General features: G+C 36.8%; 2 protein-coding genes across 4 annotated transcripts in view; both read left to right on the forward strand.

Moving 5' to 3' along the window:
• Nucleotides 1–5,597, forward strand: part of LOC113060027 (protein PTHB1-like) — a 140,867-nt gene extending 135,270 nt beyond the window's left edge. For all 3 annotated transcript variants that reach the window (XM_026228802.1, XM_026228801.1, XM_026228803.1), the window contains one exon: nucleotides 4,227–5,597. In XM_026228802.1, the coding sequence (XP_026084587.1) occupies nucleotides 4,227–4,456 (230 nt within the window). In that variant the 3' untranslated portion in view covers nucleotides 4,457–5,597. The remainder of the gene's footprint in view (nucleotides 1–4,226) is intronic.
• Nucleotides 5,598–7,931: 2,334 nt separating this feature from the next.
• LOC113060028 (BMP-binding endothelial regulator protein-like) lies at nucleotides 7,932–25,473 on the forward strand. The gene is made up of 14 exons (XM_026228805.1): nucleotides 7,932–8,944; nucleotides 9,540–9,625; nucleotides 16,000–16,099; nucleotides 16,568–16,650; nucleotides 17,438–17,528; nucleotides 17,723–17,805; nucleotides 18,364–18,463; nucleotides 19,391–19,626; nucleotides 19,727–19,831; nucleotides 20,395–20,440; nucleotides 20,692–21,018; nucleotides 22,952–23,288; nucleotides 23,510–23,640; nucleotides 23,747–25,473. The coding sequence occupies exons 1-14, from the start codon at nucleotides 8,854–8,856 to the stop codon at nucleotides 23,926–23,928; spliced, it is 1,998 nt and encodes a 665-aa protein (XP_026084590.1). The 5' UTR covers nucleotides 7,932–8,853; the 3' UTR covers nucleotides 23,929–25,473.
• The last annotated feature ends 361 nt before the right edge of the window (nucleotides 25,474–25,834 follow it).

Below are 25,834 nucleotides of genomic sequence, written 5' to 3' on the forward strand. Positions count from 1 at the left end.
AAGAAGTTCGTGGCTACTGATTGAACTCTTTGGGTAGCATTTTGTCCATTCTAGCCTCCCTTTTCACTGGTTACCAGTCCCAGTAAAGAATTCCGTTTTAGAATTCTGTATTGCGACTCTGGCTGAATTCGGAATTCAAAGCTTTACTTGATCCTTTAGAATTGACTCATCCCCTCAAACTGACACAGGCTGTGAAAGATTTTCCTTTTTTTGGTTTTAGTTTGCTTGTTTTTATCTCTCTGCTATTGGTTTGCTATTGTTCTAGTACATCTGCATTTAATAATTATCTTAATAAACTTAAACTATTACAATTGTGATCGTGGTCATGTGTATGTGAAGTAAACTGCAAATAAACAGGACCTCACATAGCCTCATACACAACTCAAACACACACACATTCATACACCGGCTAAAATATCCTGCAAACATAACTCAAACAGTGGTATTCTCACATCTCCAGCCATCCATTCTATCTTTCTGTGAGATCTTAAACATTTCACACCCACTTTATACTTACATTTGCGAGATAAAGACTCCTCATGACTGCTCACACACTGCTAGAAAAATATGTGCAAAAATTTTACCTTTAAGGATACAACAGTTTGTCACTGGTCAATAGCCTCAAAGTAACACCTTTGTACCTTCTTTACCCTTAAAGGCTGCATATTAGTACCTTAGAATATTATTCATTAATATAATGTTGTATAATAATATAATATAATAATGCATTAATTGTGAATATTAATATTTATATTAGTACCTGCATATTAGTGTTAGTGTGTACCCTTCAGGTTGCAATATGTAGTCTTTTGGTATAATTATGAACCCTTTAGCGATAAAGAAGGTACAGAGGTGTACCTTTGAGGGTACTGCCCCAGTGTTTCTTCTGAGGCCTCGTCCACACGGAGAAGGAGCTTACCCCAATCCGATCTTTTTTTTCCTCTTCTCAAGAAATATCCGCGTGCACACGAAACCGCATAATGATGTAGTATACATGCCAGACCAGTATGTGGCGCTGTAATTCTGCTACAAAGATACACTAAAAACAGAGAAGAAGACTTGGACTATGCTCATAAACCTTGCGCGTGGTACACAATCGAACATGGAATAATACATTTATTAATCTGTGTTAATGTTAGTTAATAAAAAGACAATCGTTCAGTGTTTGTTCATGTTTTTGTTGCTGTTACATGAAGTAGAGGTGTCTGACTAGGGGGGAGACGTGGGCTGATGACGTCATCGTTTCTGAAAATATACGGATTAGCCGTCCAGACGAAAACACAAAGACGGCGTTTTCAAATTTATCCACTTTGGGACCCGGTTTCAAAAAATAGAGGTTTCACCTTACGAAAATGCCGGATGCGTGTGGACGAAACGCCTATCTGATAAAACATTTGTGTGTATTCACAGAAACGCGTCTCCGTGACGGGGCCTAAGAGTGTATATAGTAGTGTACATTCTTACATTTTTGAAAAGGTTTTGCTTACAAATATTCATTTTTCTAATATGATTTTTTAACTATGATTTGTAATAGTTTTGTAGATAGGTTTAAGCAGATAGTAAAAGAAAATGGGCCAGCAAGTGTCCAGCGTCCATGGGAACTCCTTTATTACTGTTTTAAAAGCATGCTAGGATGCACCGCATGAGGTTACCTGAGAGAATGTCCAGAGCGAGCATGACCCATAATCCAGGCAGAAGTGGGCTACTTTAAAGAAACTCAAATATAACATATTTTCATTTGTTTTCGGTCATTTCATAATTCCCATATATCCATTTGTGTTAATTCAAAGTTTCAGAGTCTTAAAATATGGTGATAAAGAGTCTGTGTGCTCAAATTTTTGGCGATGTAAGTGGTTATATAGATAAAACACATTTCTTGCCATTATTAACAATTCAAATGCTAATCTTATGTAGAAGCACACACCATAATATCATATGGATTGTGTGTGTGTGTGTGTGTGTGTGTGTGTGTGTGTGTGTAAGTCCCATTACAATAAAACAAAACATGTCTACATTAGTTAAAAATCCTTCTCCATCTTTCTCTAACTATTTATGTTGTTGGCAAATAGGACAGGACTGGCACTGATTGCACATGATACTAGTACAATAGAACTTAACAGAAGCAGTTTATTAAAAGTTTGAGAGTTTAGAGATTACTAATTATTCATTGCATTGCCATCCCCATAGTAATAGAAACTCCTCTGGCTGCTGGATGTTAAGGAGTCTATGGAAAATCTGAAAGAAAAAAAGGGTTGTATATTTGAAAGAACTGGTTTCTGTTGTCACAATAGTTGTGCTTTAATTGAAATGTTTTAATTATACATAAATATATAGCACTGCCTACGTATTTTAAGAAGAAATAGTGATATTTTGGGGCCCTTGCTGTAAAAAAACGCTTGAAAACCCCAAGGCACTGATCTATATAGTAAAATGTGTCCTGCTGGCGATTCCTCGGGTGATGTGGGCTGTCTGTGGTTACACATCAGATAACGGTCGTGTGTATAGGGGTGCAGTTCACATTCAGGTACTGTTGAGTCTTTGTCTGTAGATTCACACTACAAAACCACATGCACACAATCACAGGCTCATCTGAGAGATGAAGAGTCTTGTGAGATTGTCTGTCTGAGAAGGGACGTCTGCAGTCGTGTCAGTGTCATTAAGCCTGCCGCTGCTGCGAAGCACCTCAGAAAAAGCCTTATTAAGCTGCTCCCTGCGGATACAGCCCTACAGGAGCTGTCTGCCTACCCAGCAGCCCCAGCGTGACTGCGGCTCACAGGCGTCTCGCACACAGGTGGAGGATTGAGACCAGCCCCCAGAGGATGCAAACGGCTGTGACTGTTTAAAGACTGTTTAGAGACGCACATATATATATCACTCATTTAGTAGACAGGGTATCTGTGTGTGTGTCTGTGTGTGTGTGTGAGTGTGTGTTGACTGCCTGCTGTGACTGACACTGAGTGACAATGGCACCTGGTACACAACAAAAAGATCTGCTCCCCACCCCCCAAACACACACACACACACACACACAAAGAGACTCTCATACCCCTTTTCCACTAATATTCCACTAATATTCTGTACATTACTTGTGTACGTTTGGATAAAAAGGTCTGCTAAAGTGAATAAATGTACATTTGTGATCCTCTCAGAACCGGCATATGTTTCCAATAACTTTTGATGACATAACTGAACCATATTACAACATAATCTTCCCACAGACAAACTTTAATGTGACCATGGGTCGTTTTTTAAATATCTAGTGAATAAAAATCATAGTAGACCTTTATGAAAAAGAAGTATACTTTACTGTACTTTTGTATTTATTGCAGAAATGATATACTTTAAAAGTATGCTAAAATGTGTTTACAGACTTGATTGCATGTTGTCTTTAAATGAGTATTTATTATAGTTTAATTTTATATTAAATGCAATTAAAGTGTTTCAGTTAGACTTTTTTTACAATTACTAAATTGCAAATTCATTTTTACAGATGTGTATATTTAAAAAGTTTAAATGTATAACAGTTTTAATAGATAATTAAATGATTTTTAGTTTTAATGCAGTTCATTCAACTGAACACTTTAACTATATTATAGCAGCAGAATTAAGAAATGGCATATAAATATGTACTTACTAATTTTAATTTAATATAAATTAAAACTATAATTTTTTTATTTAAATAATAAACAGTTCAGCATCTGAAAAACACATTCCTTTCAGTTTGCACTTTAGTATATTATTAAGAATATCAAGTATATTAGGCCTATAAGAAGTAAATTTTTTAAAAGTATGCTAACATACTTCTTTTTTTCACAAGGGACTAATACTTCTGCTATTTCTATGTGTTATTATTATTTGGAATTACTACCAGTCCAATGTGACATCATTTTTGGCATTAGCATGTTGATAAGCTAACAATGTGGCATTGTTGTATACATTAAAAACAAATGTTTTACACAGAAATATTAAATATTGGATGGATTTTTACTAGATGAGTTGAAATGCACTTTTGTTTGTCTTCTCTATGAAAAGTCCATTCAATTCTGCTTCGAATTTTGGCCAAGATAAGGGATCTCAGACGGTAGCATGATGCTACCTTTTAGGACAGGCCTCTCATGAGGATCGTTCCTATAATGCCTAAAATTGCTGTCTATATTGAAAAAAAGCATATATCATAAGATCTGCTTTGTTATATTCTTTATATTTCTATATTATGTTTGTAACAGATTCATCTAAAGAATCGTCCAGAGAGAAGAAGGAGAAAGACTCTAGTAAAGAAAAGGAGCCCAAAGTGTCGTCAAAAGAGTCTAAAAGAGAGTCTACAAAAGAGTCAAAGGACAAGGAGTCCACCAGAGAGAAAGAGTCATCAAAGGAGTCTGGGAAGGACAAGACGAAGGTGTCCAGGAAGTCCTCTGTGAAAGTCAAAGAGAAGAAGTCCGAGGCAGGAGACGGCTGAATACATGGACAGCTGCTGCACTGATAAAAGTCTTTAGCTGTTTATTACGGTAGTCGGGTTGTCTGAGTAAAGGTTAATACCTCATCCTGATGCTTTTGCTGTAATTCTAGAGTTGATAGCATAGTGGCAGAAACAAATCTAAAAGTGCTTGTTTTCACTGTCTTTGAGGGCAAGTGGACATGTTGGAGGGGTTTATATTTAAACTCAGCTGTCTGCCACTACAGCATGTAGTCTGTGTGTCTGTCGTCTCCTATTGCTCAGAAAGCCACCCGCGCAGCCCTGCGGGACGTCTGATCACGGGAACCACCAAAAATCACCACTCCATCTGATCTCTGCTGTCTGTCTCACTGTCTGTGTGACTTTCACAGCTTCTGACATCCCAATCCAACTTCTGAATTTGAATTATGTACAGAATTGACTTAAATAGAACTACATTTATATGGACGAGTAGTTTTTAATTAGCCATTTTATTTCTCAGGATGAAAGACTCAAATGAATGTTATCAAATCAGCTCTTGGATTCAAAAAGAGCCGATTCTTAAATTCTGAATCTTGCACAACACTGTTGTGGGTCAACATTTGTCTCCCTTTCTACATGCAGTTTCTTATAGACACACACACACACACACACACACAGTCTCATTCATACCTATATAGTGAATTCAAGGCAGTGGACAATCATGTACATACTATTTTTCATATATATGTTGTCTTAGAAGTAGTAGGCCTGTTTATAGGTCATTTTGCCTAATGTTTCTTGTTTCTAGAAAATTATTTGCATAAAACAATGTGTAAAATGAATGTCTTGATAATCTACCTTTACATCATCATCAGAAACATTCATAATATCACATCATCTTACATTTTATATCAAGATTTGTATTATTTGTACCTTTATTATTATTATTATTATTATGTTCTTTGTTCCAGTTGTTAAATCAATTTTACATTCATGCTACAGTTTGTTATACAGATTTGAATGGGATCTTTTGGTAGAAGTGATGTATTCTGAGGAAACATTCCCCTTTAAACCCGAAGCATTAGAGAGATCAATCTCTGCTGTAAATCGATTACACTGTCAATTGAGGCAATAAAACTGTCACTCAGCAATATAGCTTACAAATATTAAAATGTACAAATGCTCCTTTTGTGGGTGTGGGTGGACCAAGATTAGATGTTTAATGGAGTTTTTTGTGGTTTTGCATGCATTGTTTCTGTATTATGTTGCTTCATTTTGGCAACTTGATAGGGCCATTTGTCTAGATAATAATGTCTCGCTTCCATACAAGATCATCAACTCCTTACAGTGCTGATCTGTGCGGCTATTAGTGGGAAGAAATGAGTCATATATCCCACATCTATACATAGTCAGTGTAAATCATACTACAGAGTAGGGCACTGATTCCCAACCAGGGCAACTTTTAACCGATTTCAGTTTAGCTATGTTCAACTTAAAAAAAAAATTGATATGGAATTGTAACCCAGAGGTAATGGGATCAAGTTTCTGTACCAGCGGGAAATGTAGGGGGGAGGAGTGAATGTACAGTGCTCTAATCTCTTCCACACTCAGTACCCATGTCTGAGGTACCTTTGAGCAAGGCACCAAACCCCTGGGTGCCACAGCAAAAACCGCTGTGTGTGTGTGTGTGTGTGCACTTGGATGGGTTAAATGCAAAGCGCACATTCTGAGTATGGGTTACCATATTTGGCCACACATCACATCACTTTCACTTAAGTATGCATTAAAATAAAAAGTACCAACTCAAAGAGTATGCCATTTCTGATATTTTTTCCACAGCTGTACCCAGCTTGCTAAAATTACAAAGCCCCGCAACTAAACTATTCAGCTCAAATTTCACATTTGATTTGTCTTCGTACCAATGAGTAATAAACAGCAGACAGACTGAATGAAAATGCTGGTTTACTCTCTGACAGTAGGTGGCGCTTAGAAAAAAAATCAGAAATACCCTGGTTTAATGTAACAGCAGCATCTTCGGTCACATGACTAAAAGCACAAATCTAATTGGTTGACTAGTTTCATTTGCAGTGAAATGGAAAAAAGATTGGAACACATCTCAGTAAAATCTAGTGTTAGTGGTATGTGAATGATCCAGTCGTTCTGAACCGATGGATAAACAGCTGCTAATTTAAATTAAAATATTTATTGCACCGAATATTTGTCTTTGTGTGAACAGGCCTTTACATCTAAATTATGTTTTCATTTAATTTTGACTCAGAATACCGAAAATGGTGGTTTTGTAATTGCAATAGATATGATCTAAAGATAATTGCAACAAAACTGACTATTGCAACGTGTCAAGTTCCTTCACTGCAAATAGCTTTGAAGAGTTAGTCACAATTTAATGGAAGTAAAGGTAAATCTTTTCTGAAACCAATTATCAAAAAATAAATAAATGGGGATTTGATTTTATTCATTGTTCATTGATCAGATGGAGTGGGGCAGGGTTTAAAAGGTAAGTTCACCTCAAAATGAAAATTATGTTATTAATTACTCATCCTCGTGTCGTTCCAAACCCGTAAGACTTTCGTTCATCTTCAGAACACAAATTAAGATATTTTTGATGAAATCTGAGAGCTTTCTAGCAAAACTGAAGTTGAGAAACTGATGTCACATGGACTGTTTACAGATATATTTACTAAGTGTCTGGACCTGGGAACATTTCAGTTGTGTTGCTGTCTATGGAGGGTCAGATAGCTCTCTCATTTCATAAAAAATATCTTAAACTGTGTTCCGAAGATGAACGAAGGACTTATGGGTTTGGAACGATATGAAGGTGAGTAATTAATGACATGATTTTCATTTTGGGGTGAACTAACATTTTAAGTCAACTAAATGAATTTGAGAAATCCGACATACTCCGCCAGAGAGTTTGTTTCACCAGATGATTGAGTAATGACATTGAATTGTTCACAATAAAATCAACAAGTAGCAAAGGTACAACAAAACATAACAGGTGGATGGTCCTATTTAATCACAACACACTGCAGATCAGATGTCTCCTCATCACTCGCATTATATCTTTACAAACTTAAAAAGTGTGTTCCTGTAGCTCAATTGGTAGAGCACTGTGTTATCAAGCGCAGGGTTCGATTACCTGGGAACACATGGTATGTAACAATTGATTGCCTGAATGCACTGTAAGTCGCTTTGGATAAAATACTCTGCCAAATGCATAAGTTTACATTTTATTTTAATTTAAAAAGTAATATCAGCTTCTCACACTCCATAGGCTAGCATAATCTTTGTCCTATGCATGGTTTATCACTCACTGTTGATAATAAAACCAATTAAAAGTATAATCCGATCTAAAAAAAAAGAAAAAAAAGAGGATTTGCCAAACCCACTGTAACTGTCTGGGCTTGGGGAAAGGGGTTGTCACCAAGATCTCCAGTAAAAGTGCTCTTTGGCGCTATCTAGTGACTAATATTAGAGAAATAAATTGATTCTCTGAGAGCCTTGTCTTGGCATTCAGAAGAACCTCTACCTTAGAAGCAATTCGCCTCAGGACATTTCATTCTTTAAATGTAGACCAGACCTGTTTGAGCTTCATATCTATTTGTATTAATTTGATCTTTGAAATGCAGATGGAACAATCCACGGAGACACTTCACTTTCTGAAGACACTTAGCACCTACTTTGGATAATGTTCCATGAATGAAGGTCATTGTTATTCTAAAACGGAGAATTACACGAAAAAGGCATGTTCCTATCCATCTTCAGTGGCTTCACAATAGTCTGAAATTCTTGTTTGAGGAGAATGTTTCTCGAGTGTGGCCACTCTGAAAGCTGAGGTTCAGACAGGGGCGGATCTCATACACCTCAGCACACAACACATCTGACTGTGGGATTATAAACCCACACGTGCGTTTAAACAGCGAGGGCCAGATATCCGAGGACGGACCTGCACCGCGGGAATGTTTAACTGCAGCTGTGGAGCTGGAGGAGAACCGGCGTGGCCAGAAATGCCCAGCAGTGCGCCTCCGTGCGTCTGTCAGAGAGGAACCGGACACCGAGGGAGCGCGCTCTGACTGGATATCTCTGTTTGGATCATGGCAGTGGCATCTCTCCACGCGCGTGTCTCCAGAAGACCTCGGGATCTTATCTCGGATTTAAACTCTTTGTGGAGTTTGTGACCTTCACACCTGGATCTTCGGGAAGTTGCCTCGCTGTCGACCTGTTTTTTGGGGGGGACTCTTTTAGTCGTTATAACGTTGAGCTGATTGTCCACCGCGCGCGTTCGCCGAAGGTTTCGGGATCGAGTCCCTCATGACACCCACGTCCCCTTGTGTCTGGATCTTAACGAAAACCACAGGCTTTGGATACTCGATTTATTTATTTTTTTCTCTCTCCCCTCATGCGTCCGGAGCGAATTTAGGATGCTGTGTCTGTCTCCTCCAGTAACCTACAACCTGTTATTCTGGTTTTTAATTCTCCAAACACCACATTTAACTGCACCTTTAATCACCGGTAAGAATCATAAATGCTCATTAAGGAATAAAAAAAAAAACAGTCCTGCATCAATCATCAAACATTATTTGTTTCATTAAAATGTATTTTCGAAATCTGTAAATTTTGATATTTTATCATTTCAAAAAGGCACGATTTAAAACGGCCAAACAAGGTTAATGCAGTTTTACCTTACTTTATTAGTGTTTAGATTCGAGAATTATTAATAAAAGGTAGTGAAAAGATTTTTTAGCAGTGTATTCCAGTAACTGGTAAATAAGTGTTTTATCTGCATAATGATTTTACACTGTCCGTGTCGCAGGCTATGTAGCAGAAGTATCTCCATAAAATAACTGCCAGTAAGTATGTGGTTCGTTAGTTTAATTAGTATTACTCGGTAATCACTTAAATACAGAGCAACACTGTTAAATTAATATGGCCTACCTCCCGGTAGATATTGTAAACTCAAATCAAAAGTTTGTACACCCTTATTCACTCATCTTAAAGTGGTTTTGGTTATTGCAGGCTTTAATTCCTCTCTTTATGGTTGAATAAAATGTTTAAAGTAAATGTCTCGTGTAGACGTTTGTTTATTTTATTTTCGTTTTTCATTCAGGTACGGAGGCTAGCTGTGAAAACGAGGGAGAAGTGTTACACATCCCCAACATCACAGACAACCCCTGCATCTCCTGCGTCTGTCTGGTGAGATCACCGTCGAATATTCATACACTGTAAAAAATAATTCAGTGGCTTAGTAAATTTCACAAAAATAAAGAGCTATATTAACTTAATAAAATCTTTTGAAATCATTTAAGTGATATTTTGAGTGGGTCAGATTAAAAAGAATAATTAAAAATCCAACAAATAATTTCTCTAAAATGTACATATATTATTTAAGTTTATGTAATGAAAATAAATAAGTATTTAACTAACTAATTATATTTTTAATATACCTTCAATATTTCTGGTGAATTCTAATATAAATATTTGATAATTATTTACTTGTACTGATCTGTTTTAGAAACTAAAATTATTAAGTATTTCCAACCAATTTTCCTAAATAAATTTCCAACTTAATAAATGACAGTTTAAATAAATTGAGTAAATTTCGCGGCTAAAGTGATCACGTGTGCAGCTCCGCAGGAAAAAAAAAAAATCTGCTTTCCTCAGCAGCGACGTCGACTAGCCATACACCTCACAGCTCCTGGTAAGTAACGTTAGTCAGCTAATCCTACTTACGTTTGTAACACTTTATTAAAAAGTTAATAATTATTAAGCATTTTCTAACAATTGTCTTTGTATTTTACGTCATATTCAACAAGTTTCGTAGCTTAATCGAAGTCACCTGAAGGACGGCTTTCCTCAGCAACGGCAAGACCCGCACTCCTCTCATATTGTGGTACGTTATGTAATTTAGCCAGCTAATACTAATTATGTTTGTGATGTTTAATTCAGAAGTTGATTATTAAGGATTTCCTAACAATTGTGTTTGTATTTTGCGTTATCTTAAGAAGTTTAACAAGTTTCGCGGCTCAAACAAGAGGCACCTGTCACTGAAGGACTGCTTTTCTCAGCAACGACGTGAACGGCATTACTCGAATTTCCTGTAAGTAACGTAGTCCTTTTATAACTATGTATATTTGCAATAATGTTTTCAAAAGTTGATTAAACATTGACCGTGTGTACGTGTACATAACAGTGTAGTTTTCGAAGTTAGTTAGTGGGGCAGCCATATGTATGTTAGTTTTTTTTTTTTGGAGTGGGTTAACGTTCGTACTATTTGGATCACCGTTTGTTTCAACCGCCATTTGAAAGTCTAACGATAAGTGTACCGTGGTCCAGCAACTATAACTATACATGCCCAATGGAAAACGATTTTGTAAGTTACAGGTTCCCCTTTGGGGCCAGTGGCTTGTCAAAAGGGAACACATCATTTATGAACTTTCAAATGACAACATTCTTTCTTGTAAAAAGCTGTCACGTTGTTGTAAAACATCATAATTACTACACGAACTCAAGTATGAGCTCTTAAATCACCACTACAAATACGCCATGCAAAAGTATTTAAAATGGCGTGGACATAACATAGACTGGTGCGTTTTAATCAGCTCCCACTATAGGGAGTCAGCCAGTTTAAGGCCTGCTCCATTGTAAAATCATTCTAGTGCACTGAAACCTAGATCACATACAATATCGGTCAAAAGTTTGAAAACCGTAAGCTTTTTAATGTAACAAATCCAGACCTGGTGGGTATTGAAGGACAGCGGAGGCTGGGGGAGGGGTACGTTGTTTTAATTGAGTAAACTTCCTAAATTTCTTAAGAGTGTGTTTAAATATATTCATTTTGATTTGAAATTATTTGTAATATTTTTGTTCCCTGAAACAGATCAGTTTAATTTTCCATCCTTAAATAAATTGATAGAAATTTCACAAATATATTATGTGTATTATAAATAAACAATTTGTTAGTCTAATACTAAATTGTTTTAGTGGAAAAAATAAAATATAACTGTACATTTTAGATAAAATAAACTGTTGTATTTTTAGTCCGTTAATATGTTTACATTTATGCATTTGGCAGACACTTTTATCCAAAGTAACTTACATTGCATTTCAAGGTACACATTTACAATTTAATCAATTTTTGCTAGCGCCGACGCTCTACTGTTTGAGCTACAGGAAAGCCATCTTTTGTATAATCAAGTAAACTATATTCAGAGATTTTATTAAGTTAATAAAGTTAAATATTACTGTAATATTTACTAAGCCACAGAATTATTTAGAGGGTTAAGGGTTGAGTGTGAGGGTTAATGCAATGCATATTTTTTTCAAGTAGTGCAATTAAACAAGCTTTTTTGTTTCAAAACCATTTGTCATTTTACTTAAATATTAAACATGTTTATAAAGAAATTGGTTGAAATAATGCAGACCTCAATAAAAGCCTATAGCATTGATTTACAGCATAGAAGCTCGCAGTTGGTCTCTTTTCGTTTTTCTTCTAGGTTTATTGTTAAAAATAAATGTCCCTATGTAGAAAATTAACCTGTCCTCTTGTTAAGAAGAATGCTGTTAATTTTTGCAACTCCTCCCCCTAGTAAACTTTGTTTGAGATTTTACCTATCATATGGTCCAACAGAATGTTTGCTTCTTCAGGTGCTACTTGTTTTGTGTATTTGTCACTTTCTTGTAACATTCAGTTTTGAATGTTAGCTCTAACCAGTTATCTTTAAAATTTGCCTGTAAGGTTCAGCTGATCTACCCATCTTCGTACAAGCAGAGTTGGCAGAGGAGGTCATAAAAATCTACATTCTTCGGGACAATGATGGGGCAGTCAGCGATGTAATCTTGGGAATCTCAGCAGAGCCTGCTGCCATCTTTCAGGAGTCACATTGGATTTGAGATATCCCAAGACCCACAAATACAGGTCCTTCTCCAAAAATTAGCATATTGTGATAAAGTTCATTATTTTCCATAATGTAATGATAAAAATTAAACTTTCATATATTTTAGATTCATTGCACACCAACTGAAATATTTCAGGTCTTTTATTGTTTTAATACTGATGATTTTGGCATACAGCTCATGAAAACCCAAAATTCCTATCTCAAAAAATTAGCTTATTTCATCTGACCAATAAAAGAAAAGTGTTTTTAATACAAAAAAGTCAACCTTCAAATAATTATGTTCAGTTATGCACTCAATACTTGGTGGGGAATCCTTTTGCAGAAATGACTGCTTCAATGGGGCGTGACATGGAGGCAATCAGCCTGTGGCACTGCTGAGGTGTTATGGAGGCCCAGGATGCTTCGATAGCGGCCTTAAGCTCATCCAGAGTGTTGGGTCTTGCGTCTCTCAACTTTCTCTTCACAATATCCCACAGATTCACTATGGGGTTCAGATCAGGAGAGTTGGTAGGCCAATTGAGCACAGTAATACCATGGTCAGTAAACCATTTACCAGTGGTTTTGGCACTGTGAGCAGGTGTCAGGTCGTGCTGAAAAACTAAATCTTCATCTCCATAAAGCTTTTCAGCAGATGGAAGCATGAAGTGCTCCAAAATCTCCTGATAACTAGCTGCACTGACCCTGCCCTTGATAAAACACAGTGGACCAACACCAGCAGCTGACATGGCACCCCAGACCATCACTGACTGTGGGTACTTGACACTGGACTTCGGGCATTTTGGCATTTCCTTCTCCCCAGTCTTCCTCCAGACTCTGGCACCTTGATTTCCAAATGACATGCAAAATTAGCTTTCATCCGAAAAAAGTACTTTGGACCACTGATCAACAGTCCAGTGCTGCTTCTCTGTAGCCCATTTCCTGCACACGCATGTGCACAGTGGCTCTGGATGTTTCTACTCCAGACTCACTCCACTGCTTCCGCAGGTCCCCCAAGGTCTGGAATCGGTCCTTCTCCACAATCTTCCTCAGGGTCCGGTCACCTCTTCTCGTTGTGAAGCGTTTTTTGCCACACTTTTTCCTTCCCACAGACTTCCCACTGAGGTGCCTTGATACAGCACTCTGGGAACAGCCTATTTGTTCAGAAATTTCTTTCTGTGTCTTACCCTCTCGCTTGAGGGTGTCAATGATGGCCTTCTGGACAGCAGTCAGGTCAGCAATCTTACCCATGATGGCGGTTTTGAGTAATGAACCAGGCTGGGAGTTTTTAAAAGCCTCAGGAATCTTTTGCAGGTGTTTAGAGTTAATTAGTTGATTCAGATGATTATGTTAATAGCTCGTTTAGAGAACCTTTTCATGATATGCTAATTTTTTGAGATAGGAATTTTGGGTTTTCATGAGCTGTATGCCAAATCATCAGTATTAAAACAATAAAAGACCTGAAATATTTGGTTGGTGTGTTAGTTGGTGTGCAATGAATCTAGAATATATGAAAGTTAAATTTTTATCATTACATTACGGAAAATAATGAACTTCATCACAATATGCTAGTATTTTGAGAAGGACCCTGTACTCACTTGAGTTGTTCCAAAAACTGTTTCTTGAGCTGGATCCTCCAAAACTCTTTTAATGTTCAGAGGTTAAAAAATTATCTTCTTGCATAGTAGTGGTTCATGGTCATCCCACAGAATGGGTATTCCTGATGGAAGTGTTTCTGTTATCTGATTAATTCTGTTGAAGACATAGTTCACCCCAAAAGATGATGTTGTCATAATTTACTCTCCCTCAATTTGTCCCAAACCTGTACGAGTTTCTTTCTTCTGTTGAACACAAAAGATATTTTAAGTGAAGTGACGTGACATTCAGCCAAGTATTAAAGAGTGTTGGTTAACGCAGTTAAAGGTTGCCTTTGACTTTGCATAGTATACTTTTTTTTTTTTTTTCTTCCTATCATGGAAGTCAGTGGCAACTTTCAACTATCTGTTAACCAACATTCATTAAAATATATTTTGTGTTCAACAGAAGAAAGAAATTCGTACAGATTTGGGACAACCCGGGGGGGGCGAGTACATTATGACAACATCATCTTTTTGGGTGAACTATCCCTTTAATATTGATGTAAGTGTTGCTTTTATATTTTTTTATGGTTTAATGTTGAGTGTGACTGCAAATGGCTGGTATGCACCAGGAACAAAGATGTCATTTCTCTTACGGCTATCGTATTTTACATGTAATCTACTTGAATACTAAGATGGATGAAATATTTCATAAGGTTTAATCATTTCCCTTATGGCTACTTTACAGTTTTTAATTTTTGCAATCTACTGGAATATTAAAATGGATACAATGTTTCAAAGGTTGATTTTAGACTTTGTCTTATGTTTAATTGACAAATAAATTTTCAATAAAAAATGTGTTTCTTTCTTTATTTGGTTTTATTATATTAATTATAAAGGGTAAATGGTGTAAAAAAAAAAGTGAATGCAGCATTTTGATAATTTATAGTCCAATATTAAGTTAAATTCACTTTTACATGTAGTAAACGTAGCACATTTTTTTTTTGGTAAAATTTCATCCAATATTTCAATTATATCTACTCAATATTTTTTTTTAATTTTACATAGAATTACAGTTGTGGTGTTTTATAATTTTGATTATATCCAATTAATTTTATTTCTCATATAAAGTAATTCAGTTACTCAGATTTACTTAATTTTTTTACTTACAATTACTCAATTTAAACAGTATATTTCATTGATTTCACAGCTTTAAAATTTACTCAATTTTTTTGAGTGTAAAAATGTTTCACCAAAAAAATTGAGTAAATAATAGTTAAACTTTTTACAGTGTAGCGCACTGTACAGAAGTCACATGACTAATAACACGCTATTTCTGTTGTAAGAGAGCGGAGCGGAGTCGCAAGGGCAAACAAGATTTTGAAGCTTTCACGAACTTTTAGCACATTAAGGGTCAATCAGATTAGAATAACCATAGAAGAGATATTCAGTAACTATTATATAGGAGATATTTGAAGATTAACATTTAGAGAAGTTCTGTAATAAAATAAGAATACAGTCTTTGATATAACAAAAACAATAATAATGTACTTACTACAACTTCATAATTTACATACTGTTCAAAGGGAAATATATAGTACTCATTCACTCTTTGGCTGCTGACTTTGTAGTGAGAATTGTAAATGTTGCATATGCAAATTAGTGATACATTGGAATTACTGTAATCCACATCTATCCCTGTCCTGATCCCTAAAATCTGCATGGGTCTATGTTATGTTATGTGTCTGTGGCCCATTACAAAGAGAATGACATGAGAACATTGTGTTAAGCATCAAGAGTCGAACAATGTGCTTTTTCACAAGGTTAGTCTGTGAAAGCTGATATGATGGGTTGATGAATGTCTGGTATTGATTTTGTAGCATGTGAGTTGATGAATAGAGATCAATACATCAATACAATATCTCTGTGAGATGATGTTTCTCTCTATGCACATGCATTTGTCTGCTGTTGATGGGGATGTCATGAATTAAGATGATCTATAAAGAAAGCAGATCACATCCCATACAATGTGACATGGATGTCACACTGTCAACAAGTAAAATTATTACACACAGTACTGAATGATAAGGGATTGTCCTTTATTTCTCTGTACGGACAGAATCAGAAAGCAGACTGTAAGCAGGAGAAGTGTTCGCCGCTGGCAGAGGACTGTGCACTGGTGGTCAAACAGACAGGAGCCTGCTGTGAAAGATGCAAAGGTCAGTTCAAACCTCCTGAAGAACTGATCCATGAGAAATAACTTTCTACTTCTCATTTATTATATCTGGGCTCACAGACGTCTTTAGTTCTTCAGTCACAATGTATAGTTTTGTTATGATTAGCATCACTGCCACCTTATGGTTGAGAGACGCATGACTCTTTACAGCAGAGGTCTTGATTTTCCCTCTTTCTCAGGTTTATTTGACTGCAGGGCTGCTGGACAAATGGGTTTCCTTAAAACATCTGACATTCTTGTAATATGGATCTGGAATCAATATAAAAAAAAGTATAATCAATAAATAATGTGCAGATGATGTTCAGACATATTTTTAATATGAAAGCCAGTTAACAATGGTGACTGCAATTTCTGAGCGAAAATTATTAGAAAAGTAAATCCTACACCAATTTTTTTGAGCGTACATAGCTTGAAATCATTTGATCTGAGCATTTCTTCTCTCTCGCTGCAGGTTGTCAGCTAAAAGGGACGTCCTACAACAGTTCCCATCACTGGACCAGCCCTGTGAAGCCCTGTGTCACGTACAGCTGTCAGGTGCCTCAGTCTCATTAAAACCGCTAAAAACAGCTGTGAGACATGTAGTGTAGTAGTAGAATAAACCGAGTGAGGCAAGCTGACTGCTTTAATAAACTACTGGATTAAATGAGAAAGTTTAAAGGGGGGGTGAAATACTATTTCATGCATACTGAGTTTTTTACACTGTTAAAGAGTTGGATTCCCATGCTAAACATGGACAAAGTTTTAAAAATTAAGTTGTACGTTTGAAGGAGTATTTCTGTTCCAAAAATACTCCTTCCTGTTTGTCACAAGTTTCGGAAAGTTTTTTTCGAGTATGGCTCTGTGTGACGTTAGATGGAGCGGAATTTCCTTATATGGGTGCTAAGGGCGTGTCTGCCGGAAGAGCGCGCGCTCCCGTAGAGAAGAGCAGAGACGAGACATTCACTGGATCAGAGTGTCGCGAAATGTCACAAAATAAGTGTGTTTTTGGTTGCGAGGGCAAGACAACCCTGCACAGATTACCAAAAAAACAAAAAACAGCATTAAGGGACCAGTGGATGGAGTTTATTTTTACAGAGCATCAACGGAGTTGACTATCTTTCTCTTATGAATATAATAAAACTAAAAACTTTTTGGAGTTATGAAGGATACAGTACTACTCTATAGGTACTCAAGATTAACAGGAGATTGAGTGAAAACGAGCATTTCACCCCCCTCCCCTTTAAGTTACTGTACCATAATGAGAAACCACCTACCAATATAAATCTGAAAGTAACCTTTGAAGGGCATGGTGAAGTTCATATGTTTCTCTTTCTTTGGACAGGAAGGTGTCATCACTGAGGCAGAAATGAGGTGTGTCATTCACTGTAAGAATCCCAAAATCCATCCAAAGAAATGCTGCCCGACTTGCCCAGGTCAGTCAGTGTTATTACGTGTCTCTTATCTTCTTATACAGTGCTTTTCCCCCTAAAAATATAAGAGAATTGAAAACTTCAACCATTTAAAAACAAGCCTATTGAATCAGAATGTTAACAGAATGTGTGTGTGAATATCTCTCAATCAGCCAGATTCTCAACCTAGTGCTTGTTCATGTTTTGGATGTTCACAGGGTGTATTTTCGAGGGGAATTTATACAAAGAAGATGAAGAATTTCATCCAGAAGGGAATCCCTGTATTAAATGCATCTGCACAGTGAGTTTATCTGCTGAACACTTAGCCAGCAACCCATCTCAGATTGCAAATATTTAGTTTTTTGAACATTCAAAATAATTATAATTATTATAAAACGAATAGGTTACAATGGGGCTAAAGAAACATCTTAATAAAAAAGTACTATGATTGCTGAAAGAATATGCTATGTATTCTTTGACTGGACATTGATGAAGAAACATTTTGTGGGAAAATAAATCATAAAGTGGATTGTTTTGTAGAATTTTTTTTATAGATATATTAGATGGTGAGGAGGGCCTTAGCAGCATGGGGCAAAAGGCACACAGTAGCTGAAGTAATGTTCGGCAATCACCTCAGCTAAGTTTATGATATTTTACAATTACAAAACAATATGGTGGTTTCATTATAAACATGTGATTAATATGTAAAAAGTACAATATAATAAATCATATTTCATTAGACCAACTATATCTTACCATGTCATGTCAATAAATAAAAAGGTCAGCCAGCTATTTATTATCATGTTAATTATTGTGCCTTTAACACAAAGATGTTAGTATGTTTTTATGTGTGTTTCAGGGAGGGCAAAGCATGTGTCATAAACTGGTGTGTCCTGTTCTGTCCTGCCCATCTCATCTCACCCAGACTCCACCGGGCCAGTGCTGTCCTAGATGTCGTGGTAAATTATCTTCTTCCAAAAAAAAAAATCAACACACTTCAAGAAACCTAGAATTTAAGTACACACTTGAGACTTTCACAATGACAAATATCATACACTGCCTGTATTATTAGCTATTTTTTCCCACATTGCACATGTGGCAAACAATCCAATTACTATATAAAAGTTCAAATCAGAAATTTAGTTGTTCACCATGATGTATTTAAATGTGATTCTGAGGACATAAAGTTAGTGAATAATGAAAAAATTGAATTGGCTCATTAAAGTTCAAAATTATTCAACCCCCAAATGTAACATTTTGTAGAGAATCTTTAGTTCTTTATAACCTCCAGTAAACACTGCCTCTATGTGCTTCTCTACTGAAATCATAGCCCATTCCTTGAAAAAGCTTGATTAAAATTATTTTCGCATATTCAAGTCAGCCTTCTCTGTTGTTCTTGATCAAGAGTGGTGTCCCAACATGAAGGCCACGCTGGTTTAGTGTTCCTCTTATACTCTGCATTGAAGCGTTTCCTCCTTTCATCAGCTCATCTGGTCTTTGGCAGTAAACTGAGGGGTTCTCTCAGTTGCTCTAATCAAACATTTTATTCCTCTTGATGATGTTGTTTTGTCTTCATATGCCTCAAAAGTTTCTCTAGGAGCTTTCAGTGTCCTCTTATAGCCATAGACGTTCTAACGTAATAAAACTGTTTCTTCTCTATAGCTTTTGCGAGAGCTTTTGACTTGGCCTTGTCTGCTGCTCAACTTTAGCACATGCATGGCTTGAATAAATAGGGGTTGAATAAATATGAAAGCTGTATTACAAAAAAATATTACATTATATGTTGACATGATCACTTTTAATATTCCGTTGAACTGTTATTGATAATTCTGGATCTTCAGAAAAGACTGCTTTCATGAGAAATGTCTCTCCTTTGTCTTCTCTAGGTCAGAGGAGGGTGTTTGACTTGTCGCCTGGAAGCTGTCTGTTCCAAAGTGAGGTCTATGAGAACGGTACATCCATCAGCAATGACAACTGCACCACCTGCACGTGTGTCGACTCTACGGTGCTGTGCAGGAAGAGATGCTCCGCGCCTGGCAGCGGTCACGGCTGTGAAGAGTGCCAGTCTCATCTGAAGATGGAAGATGTGAAGTACTGCAGGGTGAAGAGCAAAATCTATAGGGTGAGGCATCCAAGAACAGGGACAAATAACCACACGTGGACAACTAGTCAAAAAATCAGAGGAGAATGAGTGCATATATCTTTGTCTCTTCCTGGTTTAGGATGGTGACAGATGGTCGTCTGCTAACTGTTCTCTGTGCACCTGTGTTAAGGGGAATATTGAATGTCAGCCCAAGATTTGTGTTCCTGTTACCAGCTGTCCCTTGGTAAGTGTTGTTTTCCAAAGCTCATAAAGACACCGAACCACAGTTTTTATCTGAAGTCGTCTGTACGTTTTAGACATATTGTATTATATAGATACTGGAGAGAACATTTAACTGGAGAACATGTTTACCTGAAGAGAAAGCACTCTCAAGCTCCCCAGCTGGGCATTTAAGTGCTTGGGTAAAATTTAATCTGGCCAAAAACTCGGTTGCACTTTATTTTACAGTACGTGTACTAACATGTACTTATAGTGTACTTACAGTGTATTTATCTAAGAAAGTTCTGGTAATACAAGGTAACTACATGGGGTAGGGTTAGGTTTAGGGGTAGGTTCAGGGTTAGTACCTAGTTATTACATAGTTATTGTAATTACTATAATAAGTACATAGTATGTACATGAGGAACAGGACTGTAAAATAAAGTGCTACCAAAAACTCTTTGGTGGACACAAGTCCTAAATATTTAGTATCTAGTTACACTCAGCACTGCCTGTGGATATTACAACAAACCTGTCTGATTTCCTTCGTCTCCCTATGTAAGTCTGTCTCTATACAATGTTTTCCAGAACAAGATATTGAACCGAACTGGATGCTGTCCTGTTTGCACTGATAGTAAGTTGACTTCCTCACATGATGTTCCTGCTGTGAATTTCAACAGAATAAAAGTATTTTCAGAAGCTTTGCTGTTACATCTATTACTACTACGGTCAGATCTTCACTCACTCAGCAATGTAACTGTCAAGTATACATTAGAAGTTCCATGTGTGTCATCAGTTTGCATACAAATATGCGGTTTTCATTTGACACACAAAGTCAGTGTTTCACTACAAACATCCTCTCTATTGCTCTTGTTGTAATTCCAGAGCCAGGTGTGTGTACCGTTTTTGGAGACCCTCACTATAACACTTTTGACGGCCGCACCTTTAACTTCCAGGGCACGTGTAAATACGTGCTCACTAAGGACTGCTCCCCAGCGGCCAGTTTCACGGTGCTGGTGAAGAACGATGCCCGTCGCACACGCTCCTTCTCGTGGACCAAATCAGTGGAGCTGCACACATCAGGCCTGAGCATCAGCCTCCACCAACACCTGACCGTCCGTCAAAACGGCACACGCATCGCACTTCCCTTCCACAGCACAGGGGTCCACATTGACCTGGATGGATACCTGCTCAAACTCACCACCATCGCAGGTAAGGCCAGTATCCTGCTGTGGGATTTTCTATCATAGGTTTATTTGCATCCGTTTTTGGAGAATCAGAGGGATTCGATTGTGACTGAGTGACTTCCATCTCGGTGAGTTTATGACCTTGCTGACTAAATATATTCGAAAGTGCCATTGAAGTATTGTTTTGTTTCTGGTACTGTTACTGACGAGTGAATTTCTGAGGATTTGACATGCTATTGTTCTGCTTGGATCTGAACCAGATGCAAAGCTGCCTTTTTCGATTTTTGTGTCTCGTCAAATAAATCTGAAATATGAGACAGAAGTAATGAATTTCCATGCTGGTCCAGGATTGATTATGTGACACCAGCTTCAGACTATTGAATGTAAGTCTTTTTCTCAGTGAAAGTGAAAAGATATTATAATACAAGCCCTGAAAGGATAAAGAAAGATTTACACCAATTTACAGTTTCTCCATGAAATAGAAATCTTCTTTTGAGTCAGATAGTCAGTTACTCAGTTGATACAATACAGAGAAATAGTTTGGAATTTTGTGCCAAACTATTGTAATTTGATAAAAAATGCATAAAAACAGATTTTAATCTTATTAATTTATTTTATTACTCTGGTGACTTCAGTGTCACGTGATCTTTCAAAAACCATTCTGACTTGCTGATTTGGTGCTCATGAAACATCTCGTATTATTATTAATGTAAAAAAAATATATATTATATTAAAAATATATTATCTTTCAAAAGTTTTGGGTAAGATTAAACAATAACAAAAATAAAAAATAATAATACTTATACTTTTAGTCAGCGAGGGCACAAAATTATTCAAAAGTGGCTTCAAAGAAATGCTGTTCTTTTGAACTTTATTGACCAAAGAATGATGACATACTGACCAAAACTGATTTGTGTCAGCTAGTGGGATTCTGCTTTAAGGTGCACTGTGGATATAGTGTATTAACTGAAGGAAACTACTCTGAACCAACCTAGTGCCTTGAACAAAGCTGACCCTTGGATCGGCAACAGGATTGTGATAAGATCATCAACTCTCCCATGTGTTCATGATATTTATCTGTAAGCACCGTTGTGCTTGCAGCTCAAATCAATCATCCCAGCGTGCACAGAGAGTATAGGAGGGTTAGAGTTTGCCACCCCTTTTCTTTTCAAAAGAGTGTGTTCGCCCTGTTTAAAATGATTATTCAATACAAATGACAATTACTTCCAATTTAGCATGTTAGTCAAATCACATTTATTTATAAAGTGCTTTATACAATGCAGATTGTTTCGGAGTAGCTCGACATTATTACACAGTAAACTACGGCACATCAGTAATGAAACTAATTCGATTTGAGCTGTAAAGCACCTCCACAGAAGATTATTAGTCATATAGTCATTATTCGGCTCAATTTAGTTCAGTGTTATTTCAGTTCCGTTCAGTTTAATAACTGTCAATTGTTGCAAAGTTCAACAATCCTGAAAAGAGTTCAATTCAGCCGTAAGCTGCTCTACAGAAGACAGTTGTGTCAATATTCAGCTCAAGTCAGGTCAGTGTTGATTCATTACAGTTCAATAACTGTGTTGATTTTGTAATGACGATATCATTATCCAGTTCAGTTTTGTTCTCCACCAATAGTGTAAGAACATGCAGAACATGTCCATAGATTTTTCAGGATCCAAATTGTACCTCAATTTTTGTTTTTGAATGTTCAAGGAAAATCGTATGTTAATGGTCCCAATTTCTTTTCATGCTTTCTTAAAAAAACTTTTTTGCCTTCACTGTAACAAGTGAGTTTTTAAAAGAAAAAGTAGTATTTTAATTACTTTGACTGCTAAATGGTTGTTTTCAAATGCGGCTTAAAATAGATTTAGATTGTTTGAGAAGATCAAACTGACACACAGGCAAATGCAGCATGTTTTCCTCTTCCTTATTCTTCAACTCGGCTGTGTCATCAGGCCTGGAGATCACATGGGACGGGGACAGTCTGGTGGAGGTGGTCGCAGCGCCCCATCTGAAGGGGCAGCTCTGTGGGCTGTGTGGGAACTACAACGGTCAAAGGCGGGACGACTCTCTAGGAGGAGACGGCCAGTTTAAGTTTGACGTGGATGAATTCGCCGAGTCTTGGCGTGTGGAGGACAATGAGGTGTGTAAGGCACCGAAACGCAGGCCCATGTCCTTCCTCTGTCCCGGCACAGTCAAAGTAAAGCTGCGTGCACACAGAACGTGCCAAAAACTCAAGTCCTGGGAGTTTCAGAAGTGCCATTCTGCTGTAGACTTTACCTCTTTCTACAAGTAAGTTCCCCAGACTTATGAAATTATCAAAATGTATTAATAATGTGCATTTGCCATTATATTGTACTACTCTAGATAGGTTCAGGACTTTGGCATTTTAATACTGAATATGTAAGTGTTTGTAGAGCAGAGTAACATTAAACTGGTGCCAGTAAGTTGATGAACACTTCAACGTACAACACTGACACTAATTCTCTGATCTCTGGTCTTCCTCTCTTCAGGTCATGTGTAACAGACATGTGTGAGTGTCCAGTGCATAAAAACTGTTACTGCGAGTCGTTTATAGCTTACAGTCGAGCGTGTGAGAGAGAGGGCATTCGAGTGCACTGGAGACCGGAGCTCACCTGCATGAGTAAGTCAGGCCGGACAGACAGGAACTCAAACCCTCATTCATTACATAGTGTTTTTATTGTTGTAGCTTCTTCATATTTGACTAGTGTTCATTTCTCTTTTTTTAGGCACACACTGCAAACATGGGGCAGTTTATGACACATGTGGACCTGGCTGCACTAAAACCTGCAATAACTGGAATGAAATCGGTCCCTGTCAAAGGCCCTGTGTGGCTGGCTGCCACTGTCCGGCCAGCCTGGTCCAGTTTGAAGGCCACTGCATTAAATCGACATCCTGCCCCGTGCGATGAACCTCAGGACTATAAACGCAGAGGGCTGCAAGAGATCCAAACACAGAGGCAAAAAGAGCACGGTGAACCCTGAACCCTGCTTCCCTCAGCAGTGAGACTCGCCAGTATCTTCTAAATAAGCTTCTCTGTGGGGACTCCTCGCTCTATGTGGATTTCTCATAAGTGGTGAATACCAAATCCTAAGTGCCTTACTGAAGTCTGGAATGAACTCAAGTGTTACCAAACAAAAAGGACCAGAACTGGACATTTTAAGTTAAGTGTGGGGTATACAGCATACATAAACTATAGTATTATCCATTTATTGGGTCAGCCAGTATTTAATACACAATGTCTTTACTGAAAGGGAAATTATTTATGTATTTGTTGTTTTTGTAAAGTCAGGTACTCAGATGTGACTTATTATAGCATTAAAGAGAAGTGTACTTTATTTGTCCAGCCAAGAGTTCATACACTGATGTATGTGTTATTCTAACGGTACATTTCACTTGACCCATTAAGATACTATATATAACCAGTATAAAGCTTATATACTTTCACAGGAAAACATTTTTAAAGGTTCTCTCATCAGGAAGTGCAGTGTGATGTTTGTGCACACAACTCAGGTTCGGAGATGTCTTGTGTTGATTCAGGACTGGGTACATAGATTGACATGCACCTATGATAGAGCCCTCCCAAAAAATTTAAATTAGCATTATTTAGATTTTGCTGGGAAATTCAGCTACTTAAGAGTACATAAAAAATGGACTTGTAGGGACTGTAAATTGAAAAAAAAAAAAAAATGTTAATAGTGTTGAGTGTCCTGTAGTTCAGTCGAAATCTGGAGATCAAGTGTTAATTTTTGAGCTACATTAAATCTGACTAAAAATAAAACATTCTCCACAATCTGAAAAGACATCCGAAAGAATGAGCTTCATCAATGTAATGCAATAGTTGACTCGTGAACTTTTTTTTTCCATCAAAAATTTTGTTAAAAAGTATGTTTGTATAGTTTTTGGTTATAGATAATATAACTGATAACCACTAGTTTTTACCTTTTTCCAATTATATTGGCACCCTTGGTAAATATGAACAAAATGGACTGGATTATTTCTTTCAATGAAAATTTCACCTCTATATTAAGTAAAAAAAAAAAAAAAAAAAAAAAAATTGATTTATTTTTCTTTAAATTATTGTGGAAAGGTTTAGGGTGACTAGTTATGCAGAAATGTGGAATAAAGCAAAGTTTATATCCAGAACATTTACCTACAAATTCTCAAGAGCAATCATCTTACTGAATCAAAAGGCATCATTTACTCAACCTTCATGTCATTCCAAACTTTGATGACTTTCTTCTGTTTGCTGGTATTAGTTGGGTCTCGGGATTAAAACGTTTTTAAAACTATAATATGATCAGACCTCATTTAATTTGTTAGAATGGCCATAAATAGCCTTTGGGGTAATCAAACAAACTAGTGTGCCCATAGTTTGCCACATGTTACTATAACTGGGTTCAGTGGGACTGGGTTTTATGGCCAAATGAGACCAATCAATATATATATATATATATATATATATATATATATATATATATATATATATATATATATATATATATATATATGTATGTATGTATAACAAAACAATAGCAGTGAGTTTGGAATAAACAGAAATATGTAGTGCCTAAACCCCACTAAGCACTCTGGAGGATCTTTAATGCTTGTGCTGCTAATTTTCTAAAACTTGTTAGGATACACAATATCATAAATTCCAATAAATACCATCAGATATTAAATCAGCACCTGACTGACCTGTCAAGAAGCTTAAAATGAGCCGTTGTTAGATCTTGGTTAGAAGAGGTTGCTTATGCACATTAAGCCTTTCTTCTCTCATTACACTATAGGCCTATACATATTCTAATGCAATCTGT

The sequence above is a fragment of the Carassius auratus genome, chromosome 41 (assembly GCF_003368295.1).
Source record: "Carassius auratus strain Wakin chromosome 41, ASM336829v1, whole genome shotgun sequence".
Lineage (NCBI taxonomy): Eukaryota > Metazoa > Chordata > Actinopteri > Cypriniformes > Cyprinidae > Carassius > Carassius auratus.

Excerpts from the sequence above, each read along its gene's own strand:
- LOC113060028 (XM_026228805.1), top strand. The coding sequence starts at position 8,854 with ATGCTGTGTCTGTCTCCTCCAGTAACCTACAACCTGTTATTCTGGTTT. Across the intron at positions 9,626-15,999 it reads GCATCTCCTGCGTCTGTCTG|AATCAGAAAGCAGACTGTAA; the intron begins GTGAGATCACCG and ends CTGTACGGACAG. Across the intron at positions 18,464-19,390 it reads GTGCTGTCCTAGATGTCGTG|GTCAGAGGAGGGTGTTTGAC; the intron begins GTAAATTATCTT and ends TGTCTTCTCTAG.